Source organism: Cornus florida, unplaced genomic scaffold, assembly GCF_030987335.1.
Source record: "Cornus florida cultivar Cherokee Brave unplaced genomic scaffold, ASM3098733v1 CherokeeBrave_3.0.0_Hap2_Chr02, whole genome shotgun sequence".
Taxonomy (NCBI): Eukaryota; Viridiplantae; Streptophyta; class Magnoliopsida; order Cornales; family Cornaceae; genus Cornus; species Cornus florida.
In genome coordinates this window covers 23,172,904-23,183,367 of record NW_026775572.1, presented here as the reverse complement: position 1 = coordinate 23,183,367, position 10,464 = coordinate 23,172,904, and the positions used below count along the sequence as shown (strand labels likewise).

Here is a 10,464-nt window from a genome sequence, read left to right as displayed (position 1 = left end):
GTTCATTATTTTTTTTTCATTTATTTTTTTTTTTTGTTTTTGCTTGGCAAGGAGCCGCGGCTCTAAAAATTCTAAGAGCTGGCTCCATATTTATTATGAGCCGGCTGCCAACTCAAAGAACCGGCTCAACAACTTAGAGTCGGCTCCATTGAACTTCAAGAGCCGGCTCCATTAAATCCCAAGAGCCGGTTCCATCTCCTTAATATGGTCCTTCGAATTGCTCTCTGTTGTATATCATTTACTCACTGTTGGGCATAATTTCATTCACTTCCAGAGAGCATCTCGGCTAAGGCTTTCTTCATTCTCCTCTAGTCTCTTCAAGCAAGTAAGTTTTCATCTATTTTTTTCTACATTTCATAAATTCATTACTTGTTTATTGAATGTTCAGTAATTAATTTTTAATTTACTCCTTTGATTTCATCATTCCATGAGACCCTTGATTGCAATGTAGCCTTTTTCTTTCACATGTAAAAGACTTATTCTAGCAAGAATTGCTTAGTCTATGGTCTGCAAATTCAAAATTTATGCACAAACTTCCATTTGTCCTTTAATCAATTTGTTGATCCATCATATTTTGATCAAATCTTGTGTTCTTGCATAAATTTTGTCAAAAAAAAAGAAAAATTAGTTTGGCAAATATTTTTGTTTGTTTTTGTGTTTTATTATCTAAATTTATTTTTGAATACTTGTGATGACTTTGGTTCATTTGAGTAGTACATTTCACAATTATGTTGAATTCCTACTCTTAGGATGAATTTATATATCTCTCAATCCCTAGAGCATGTTATATAAATTTTTTTTTGTTTATCAATTTCACATTTTGGGACTGTTCCATGCACTGTCCTGTTAAAATTCCATATGCTTCCATTTCAGTTTAAATTTGAATCCTCTAGTATGCCTCCATTTTGGTTCTTCATGTCTAGATAAATTATTTTTCCCTCAAAATTCTAACTAAATGTGCAACTTTGCCTGGGCCTTTCCATTGATTCAATTTGTTTTACTGTTAATCTTCTGTCTACACTTATTTGAGATTGAATTTTTTCATTGCCTTTTAAATTGGATTTTTATTCAGAGAATTCCTCTGTAATTTCAGTTTAATTTCTCGAAATGTCTAAGGCTTCATCCTCACGTAGAAAGAATCCCTCTCATGGACAAAAACGGTCTACTCAACATAATGATGAATCAGGCCCTAGTGAACCAAATCCTCCTCCACTTCAAATCTCTGCCACCATGCTATATAAAAACCCCACATACAAAAGCATATATTACAAATTGTTTCAGCATAGAAAGGTGGCCACAGCAATGGTGTTGTCTGACACAATTTGCAATGATCTTCATCTCAACACGTATAGATTGTTTGATGCAATTGGCCTTGGATCATTTGTTGGAATGAATGAAGGTTACTATCCAAAATTAGTAAAGTTATTCTACACTCATCTTGAAGAAATGCCTGGACAAGAAAAACTTAACTGCTATATGGCTGGAATATATTTTCACCTTAATATAAACAGCATTGCTCGAATCCTTCATCTTCCCTCTGTGGATGGAATTCAATTCTATTCTCATTTCAACTGGTTTGAAGGACAAGGCTTTGATAAACTCGCGGCTATTCGGCAAATGAGTTATGATTCAAATGTAACAAATACCAGAGAAGTCAACACCAAACAATTAACTATGGAAGCTCGGCTGATTCACAAGATCATCATGTACTCTATTCTTCCCAAATCTGGCAGTCGATCCAAAGTTTCCCACATGGACGTCTTTCTTATCTGGTGTGTCTTAAATGGTAAGCACTTTGATCTTACATACATTATATTTCATCACCTTCTTACATGCAAAAGAAAGAAAAAGGTCTCTCTTTATTATCCCATGGTTCTCTCTCACATATTTATGGCTAAGAAGGTTCCGCTTGATAGTCGTGAAGCAGTCAAACCAGGGCCAAGACACATTCTCACTGCCTCCAATCTTGCGTCAATGGGGCTAAAAAGGGATTACAATAATGTGTGGTTTTATCCTAGGCAACGAAGGTTGGAAGAGGCTCGAGCTAGAGGAGAAGAGATTGAGGATGTTGATGATGGGGATGAAGACGACCATGAAAGTGATGACGATGATGAAAATGAGGAAGTTCTAGTTGAAAATCTTACCAATCGTACTCTCTTGTTGGAAATTCTCAAAGGGACTCGTCAAAACCAAGCCACTCTTGAGAAACAACAAACTCAACTTGACGAAATGCACATGGCAATTGCTCATCTTAATGACGATTTTACAGAATTTCAAAACCAATATGGACATTCTTCTCCATAGAACAGTTTTTCTCCATTTCAAACCCTCTTTTGTGTGCACTTATTAGCTTTATTTGCTTTAGAAAAGCATTTTTCTGTGTTTTATAAACTGTGCCTTTATCTGTCATATGGTACTCGTGTTCACGTTCTCTTTATGTTATCTATAAATTGCCATATTTGCTTATCTTTTGCCCTTTAATTCATTCTTCTCTGATATTTCCTGAAATGGCAAGTTATTTTTCTTTATCTATTCATTTAGTCTCCCATTTTTTTTGAGATGACAAAGGGGGAGAAAGATGTGTTATCATGCTAATGTGCTATTCTATTGCTTTTTTAAGTATCTTGATAGATGCATATTGATAGGATTCGAAGCTCAAAATTACAATTCATGCATATCATTCTCATCTCATCTCTCAAAGAACATAAAATTAGCTCATTAGCTTTTTAAACACATTCATATGAGCCTTACATCATACTGGAATTCATTTTAAGCCTCCTACTGAAAGTAGAGAAGGCTCTACAAAAATTAGAGAAGGTTCAAGGGAAAGTAGAGAAGGCTCTACAAAAGTAGAGAAGTCTCTAGATTTGTAGAGAAGGCTCAAAAAATTAGAGCAGGCTCCATTTCAATTAGAGACGGCTCTAAAAGCATTTTTCAACGAAATGAAGTTTCCATCCAAAGAGCAGGCTCCCAAAAAGGAGAGCCGGCTCTCAAGGCTAGGGAGCCGCCTCCTCTTGTTTACAAGAGCCGGCTCCTTCTAGGGTTTGGGTAATTCATATAGTTTTGTATGTGATATTACTTATACAGCATGGTGTGAATACTTAATTATGAAGGTGAAGATTGTATTTTTTTTAAGGAATATAAATTTTTTTTGTGCTTTCTTATTAATATACACACACGCGCCCATACACACACATATTATTTTATCTATATTCACTTCAAATCAGAAAAACAGTATGGTGAATTCATATAATTTCATATGTGCTATTACTTAAATAACAGGATGTGAATACTTAGTTGAGATGGTGAATGTACTTAGAAGAGATTTGCCGCTTCAACCAAATATCTCTATATAAGTTTGCCGTTGTAGATATACTTAGTCATGTCAAACAAGCAGTGCATTTAATTATACATTTACAGCTAATGTTGTGAGTTATTACACAATTTCGTGTTCAACTAATCCTAACCTACCACATTAATTGGCTATGCACATTGACTATATATCCACCATAAGTTCTTCCCTTTCTGGTAAACCAATGGTTAACCTTCCCCCAAAAGGTAACCAGCATACACAAAACAAGTTGGCTCAGAAAATGAAAATAGAAGAACTCCCACCGCCGTTGCTCAGTGAGGTGGTTAGTAGAGTGGCAGCAAATAATTTTCAAGACCTACTACAACTTCAACAATGGTAAGGATTTAATTGTACATTATTGTTTTATGTTTATAATATTTTTTTCATTCACGAAATTTTTTGTTAAAAGTGTTTAAATATGTGCAGTTCTCATAAGCTAGCTATGGTGTGTTTGGAGCCACATATGTTACGACTTCTCAGTTTTAAATCCTTGTACGAAATACAAACGGGGGGTACCAGTGATACTTACTATTTGCGATGTGTGTTCATGCAAAAGTGTGTTGATAATGGCAATTTGGAGGCTATGTTTGTCTCCGGAGTGGTACGCTGCTTGCACTCACTTTACTAAATTGTGAAAGTAATTTAATCGGGTTTATTTTTAATAACTTTATGTTGGATGTAGGAGCTATTTTTCTTGCATCAAAATCGGGCAGATGGCCTAAGTATTCTAACCAAAGGTGCATATCTTCAACATATTGGTTGTAAGTTTGCTTTAGCCATTGCATTAATATATGGCAATGATGCTGATAAAGTAAATGGTATTCAACAACTTTCGAACATGAACACAGACATAACAAATAAACTGATCATAAAACATCAGAGGGAACAAATGATTTCAATAGTGAAAAGAGGGTGGTCAAATGGGTTATTTCATAACATTCCTGCTTGTTGTGAGGAAGATTATGGACCACCGAACTATGAAGGTGACATGGTTCACGTCAAATGGTGGATGGTCGAGCAAATAAATGAGGAGAAAATAAAATGTAATCTTTGCCATTGCGATCTCCACATATTGATGGTGTCTGGCATCATTGGAGAAAAAGTCATAGTCAACTGATGATAACCGTTGATGTTGTTTTCTGTATGTAATGTGATATATGTGTATGTATGTAATGTGATGTATGTAGTGTGATGTTGTATTTAACTTTTGAAGTAACAAAATGGAACTTTTGGGATGGATAATCTAATTAACACTGTCTAATGTAAAATCGCCATATGCAAGAGGCAATTAAGTATCGCCATCATTGGAGAAAATAGCCAAATGCCATTCACGGAACCATGTCACCTTGAAATTAATGGTTTCAACCTGTTCCAAATCACAAACAAAATGGACTAAACAATATATGTACACATACATATTTCAATTGACATAAATAGGCCTGAATAAAAATCCATTTCATTTTCCATATATACAAAACCCAAAAAACAAAAGTGAACAAGTTATCCATACATTTACAAATCTTTACTCAAAAAGGGATATATTTTTTATGCCACCATATTCTGTTATCATCCATCAACCATAGTATACCTATACACCATCAATTTGTTATGAATTTCTTAACTCAAAACAAATTTTGCCGAGCTGGAGGATTGATCTCGGATGTTGTCTCCTCCGACATTGGCATCAAATTACGGTCACCACTAGTGTGATCAACATCCTTAAAATGGATCATATAAAAACAATGTTTGTACATACGTTAATTAATGCAAAGTTAAAACATACATGTTTAGAATATATTGCAGAAGCATAAATTTTATAAGAGATAAACTTACAAGATAATCTGAGAATCGGCATTCATGATACGAAACAAATGGAGTCCCCTGCCAATATATTCTCATTGTTCATTAACTAATGGATTTCAAAAATATGAAATAATGTTCATTAATTTTTATATACCTAGTTCAGAAAAAAAGTTTGTTTAAACCTATTCAGTTGGTGGAGTCCTGGGATGACTGAAGTTAGTGGTAGGGCAATATGTCATTTGGTCGATATTTGTTTCCGAATGTAAACGTGCACATGGGTGATGATCTTCGTAAATCCAAGTGGCGACGCTAGGAATGTCACAACCCTTATTTCAATATAAACATTCTTAATTAAGAGATTATCATTCTGAAAATTATAATAATATATAAAAAATAAAAAATCAATGTTTTCATTTAAGAAAAGGAGAAAACTCACATTCAGACGTACATATGTAATAGGTGGCACGGTACTACTGCCACCTACACCTGCACTAACACTGTTGTTGCCATTTGATTTCTACAAAATAATAGATTTATTCATTGTAAAAACAAAATTATGACATTGCTAATATCAAAATGTTAATGACATATACTGAAAAATTAAATTATCAAATAATAGAAAAATAAATTAAATTAACCTTTCGTTTCACATAGTTTTTTTTTTCTCTGCATGTATTGTTCAAACTTATTCTTCTTCCTGCGCCTTGGTCCCTTACCACCTGTTTCTTTATTCTTTATACCCTTGGCATTACTTCCGGTCACGGCTTCCCCAATGATACTTTCATTATGTTCATGATTATTACTTCTTTTAGTTGAAAAAGCTGAATTGGTTGCCTCTTGTTCAACATCGAAACATTGCCTTTCAACATTAATGTGTTTCCTTTTCCATTTCATCCCCTTTAGCATCAAATTATTGAATACATCTTCTTTCTCGGATGCAAATGAGCTGATTTCTGTAAAAAAATGACATAACATCCTATACCTTCTGCGTACTTCAAGTTTAGGATTAGCAATAACTTCACATCCACGGATGTCTTGTACGCTGTTATCCCTAGCTTTTCTCGTCCACCTTTTTAGTATATACATAGAAGGTAATTCTTTGAAATACTGAGTGTCGTCTTTCAGTACTTTAAGTACATGGCTGCACAAAATACCTTCCATTGCATATTTCCCGCACGAACAAGTTAGAAAGCCATCATCCCACCTTGTCACAGTCCGATCCATACTGCCATCATGAACAGATACTCTAGAAACACGTAATCCATTTTCATCAAAACTTGTTCCTTCCACGGTACCAACCACACAAGCTTCTATGAATTGGTCCTGGAAAAGTTCAAAAATCTTCAATGTGTACATATTGCCCACTTGTTTTAGAATGGGACAATTTTGTTTAAGTCTAGGTAGTTTACTGAGTAAACCATACTCAGCTTGATATTCCTTGTACCGTTTGTCTGACAATAGCCTGTCAAGGTGCATGAAGAAATCTGGAATACTCATTTTCCTGGTTAAGTACTCTTTCAAGCAGCTATTTAAACTTTCACTCAGCTGCGTTGTCCGCATTCCAGCGGTAAACCAATGTTTAACAAATAGATAACCCCATTTTTCTCTTAAACCAAACAAATTGTTCAACCATGTGTTACCAACAACATTGTAGTCCCTTAACATTACATCCCATTGTATACAAAAATCATCCTTGTCATCATAACAGTACATGAATTGACTCAGCACACTTTTAATCCCTTCATCATTCCTAAAAATGGTGCCTACATGCTTCTGTGCATTTGCCATGATGTGCCACGTGCAAAGTAAATGTCTTGTCCTCGGCATAACTTGTGCCAACGCCTTTGCCATTGCACCATCTTGGTCAGTAAGAATCATTTGTGGTGCTTTACCTAACATTACATTCAAGAATATATAAAAAAAAAAAGGCATGTAAATGAATAGGCAATCTTATTATACATCATCACTAAAATTTTTAACAGGATTGAAAATTTGAAGGCAAGAACATTATGGCCCAATAAAATATCTTCATTTGAAAAAGTAATTCACATAAAAAAAAAGGTAAAAAAGAATGGCCATGTTCAATTATTAAAGGCTGAAGTTGATCATGCCCTTTTTTAACCCTTCCTTTTCTTTTCTTTTTTTCTTATATATATATATATATACTTTTTCAGTATGATTCTGATTTTTATTAAAAGGGCATGATGAAGCCTTTAATAATTGCAAAAAAAAAATTTACATTTAGACTACTTACCTGACATTGCATTCAAGAATGAATCAAACAGCCACGCAAAGGAATTGGCAGTCTCGTCATACATCAATGCTAGTCCAAAGACAGCAGTCTCCCGATGATGATTCAAACTAAGAAAAGCCGCAAAAGGACGATTGCTTTGGACGAGCTTGTATGTCGTGTCGAATGTGACGACGTCTCCAAAATGCCCATAGTCAATTATCATTCTCGAATCTGCCCAGAAGATATTAGTTATCATTTCATCGCTATCCAACTGCACGGTGTGAAAAAATGAAGGATTCTCACAAGATTGAATTTTGAAATAATTCATCAACCATGTCTTCTCTCCGTATTCTAACTCACTCTGTCTTCTTGTCCTTAGAAAATTTTGTTGATTAACTTTGGTGTAGCCAATTGATTGCCTCCCACCAGCTTGCCTGCTCATTAACTCAAATGCATTACCGAGTGGAACTCCAGATTGGCAGGCCAATTCCACATCAATTGCTTGGGCAACACTTATTCTTCGTTGTGATGGCATCATATGTGTGCATTCTTCAATTATCATAGGATGATTGTGAGATTCGACAAAATTATATACAACATACTTTCCCTTCTTGCGGTCATATCTAATTTGCATCAGTGCACCACAACCGGTTCGAGTTTCCGCCCTGGGCTTTCTTGTATGGATATCCCTCTTGTCTTTCACCCTAAAACCTTGTTTGGAACACACAAACTTGCTTGTTGTAATATTTCCTATCTTACGGCTTTTATTTGCATAATCCTTACGAATACTGAATCCAAGTTTACCCCCATAAGCATTATAAAAGTCGTATGCTTCATCCTCAGTGTGAAACTGCATGTTCAATTTTGGTATGAATTCTATGTCAATGGGATTGACAACTTCTGCTACTAAGTTTTCAGAAATATTGATTTCGGCAACGATTGGAACGCTTGTTCTCACATCATTAATACTTAAGTCATTATCCATTGGGATAACTTCAGTATGAATGCTACAACAAGCAAAAGGTCTATCAAAACGTTAAAGTCAGTTTCTATAACTTGTGACAAAAAATATATATATACTAAATATTTACCGAACTAATGAAAAGGGCTAAAAAATCATACAATTATCCAAGATTTCAGATATACTAGAATGCTTAACCAAAGTCAATTTCAAGTAAAAAAAATACCATAATTTAAACAAACTGATGACAAATGAAAGAATTAAAAAAATTTAACTTTAGGTGTGAAATTAGTTTTGCAGAGGTGTGAAATTAGTTTGCAGAACTGTGTTAATTGCTTATTTTGATGGTGAAGGTAATCAGTGTCCCTATTTATTAAACTTCACAATGTATTTTTTCTCATAAATGTGACATAATAACCTGTGAAATGTGTAATTGTCGCATACATGAGAAGACAAAATATTTGGATAACACATTGGTATCTAATGAAGCCAACTCAGTTAAAAAAAAAAACAATTAGGGAAGATTTTACATTCACTAGAATGGTTATTGAAGATTATAGAAGAAAATCCTACATTTAACCAAGATTTCAAATACTCTAGAATGCTTAACTAATGTCAATTTGAAGTAAAAAAAAAAATCATAATTTACACTAACGGATGACAAATGAAAGAATTAAAAAATGTTAAATTAGGCGTGAAATTAGTTTGGCAAAGGTGTGAAATTAGTTTTGCAGAACTGTGTGAATAGCTTATTTTGATGGTGAAGGTGATCAGAGTCCCTACTTATTAAACTTCACAATTCATTTTTTCTCATAAATATGACATAATAACCTGTGAAATGTGTAATTGCCGCATACATGAGAAGACAAAATATTTGGATAATGCATTGGTATCTAATGAAACCAACTCAGTTAAAAAAAAAACAATTATGGAAGATTTTACATTCACTAGAATGGTTATTGAAGATTATAGAAGAAAATCCTATAATTATCCAAGATTTCAAATACGCTAGAATGCTTAACCAATGCCAATTTCAAGTAAAAAGAATCATAATTTACACTAACGGATGACAAATGAAAGAATTAAAAAATGTTAAATTTAGGTGTGAAATTAGTTTTGCAGAGGTGTGAAATTAGTTTTACAGAACTGTGTTAATTGCTTATTTTGATGGTAAAGGTGATCAGTGTCCCTACTTATTAAACTTCACAATGTATTTTTTCTCATAAATGTGACATAATAACCTGTGAAATGTGTAATTGCCGCATACATGAGAAGACAAAATATTTGGATAACGCATTGGTATCTAATGAAGCCAACTCAGTTAAAAAAAAAAAACAATTATGGAAGATTTTACATTCACTAGAATGGTTATTGAAGATTATAGAAGAAAATCCTAGAATTATCCAAAATTTCAAATACGCTAGAATGCTTAACCAATGCCAATTTCAAGTAAAAAAAATCATAATTTACACTAACGGATGACAAATGAAAGAATTAAAAAATGTTAAATTTAGGCGTGAAATTAGTTTGGCAAAGGTGTGAAATTAGTTTTGCAGAACTGTGTAAATAGCTTATTTTGATGGTGAAGGTGATCAGAGTCCCTACTTATTAAACTTCACAATGCATTTTTTCTCATAAATGTGACATAATAACCTGTGAAATGTGTAATTGCCGCATACATGAGAAGACAAAATATATGGATAACGCATTGGTATCTAATGAAGCCAACTCAGTTAAAAAAAAAATAATTATGGAAGATTTTACATTCACTAGAATGGTTATTGAAGATTATAGAAGAAAATCCTATAATTATCCAAGATTTCAAATACACTAGAATGCTTAACCAATGCCAATTTCAAGTAAAAAGAATCATAATTTACACTAACGGATGACAAATGAAAGAATTAAAAAATGTTAAATTTAGGTGTGAAATTAGTTTTGCAAAGGTGTGAAATTAGTTTTACAGAACTGTGTGAATAGCTTATTTTGATGGTGAAGGTGATCAGTGTCCCTACTTATTAAATTTCACAATGTATTTTTTCTCATAAATGTGACATAATAACCTGTGAAATGTGTAATTGCCGCATACATGAGAAGACAAAATATTTGGATAAC

At 33.6% G+C, this 10,464-nt stretch overlaps 1 protein-coding gene across 1 annotated transcript; it reads right to left on the bottom strand.

The window, feature by feature from the left end:
- Nucleotides 1-4,640: 4,640 nt before the first annotated feature.
- Nucleotides 4,641-8,373, bottom strand: LOC132295850 (protein FAR1-RELATED SEQUENCE 5-like). Its single transcript, XM_059794122.1, has 4 exons — nt 7,410-8,373; nt 6,149-7,047; nt 5,592-5,672; nt 4,641-4,718 (listed from the first exon to the last, which is right to left on the bottom strand). Exons 1-4 carry the CDS (start codon nt 8,371-8,373, stop codon nt 4,641-4,643), a joined length of 2,022 nt encoding a protein of 673 aa, XP_059650105.1.
- Nucleotides 8,374-10,464: the final 2,091 nt, after the last annotated feature.

Bases quoted from the DNA above. Each gene is read 5' to 3' on its own strand.
- LOC132295850 (XM_059794122.1), bottom strand. From the start codon at position 8,373: ATGGATAATGACTTAAGTATTAATGATGTGAGAACAAGCGTTCCAATC. The intron at 7,048-7,409 runs GTAAGTAGTCTA...ATGTAATGTTAG, and splicing joins ATTCTTGAATGCAATGTCAG to GTAAAGCACCACAAATGATT. The intron at 5,673-6,148 runs GTACGCAGAAGG...ATTATTTTGTAG, and splicing joins TTGCTAATCCTAAACTTGAA to AAATCAAATGGCAACAACAG.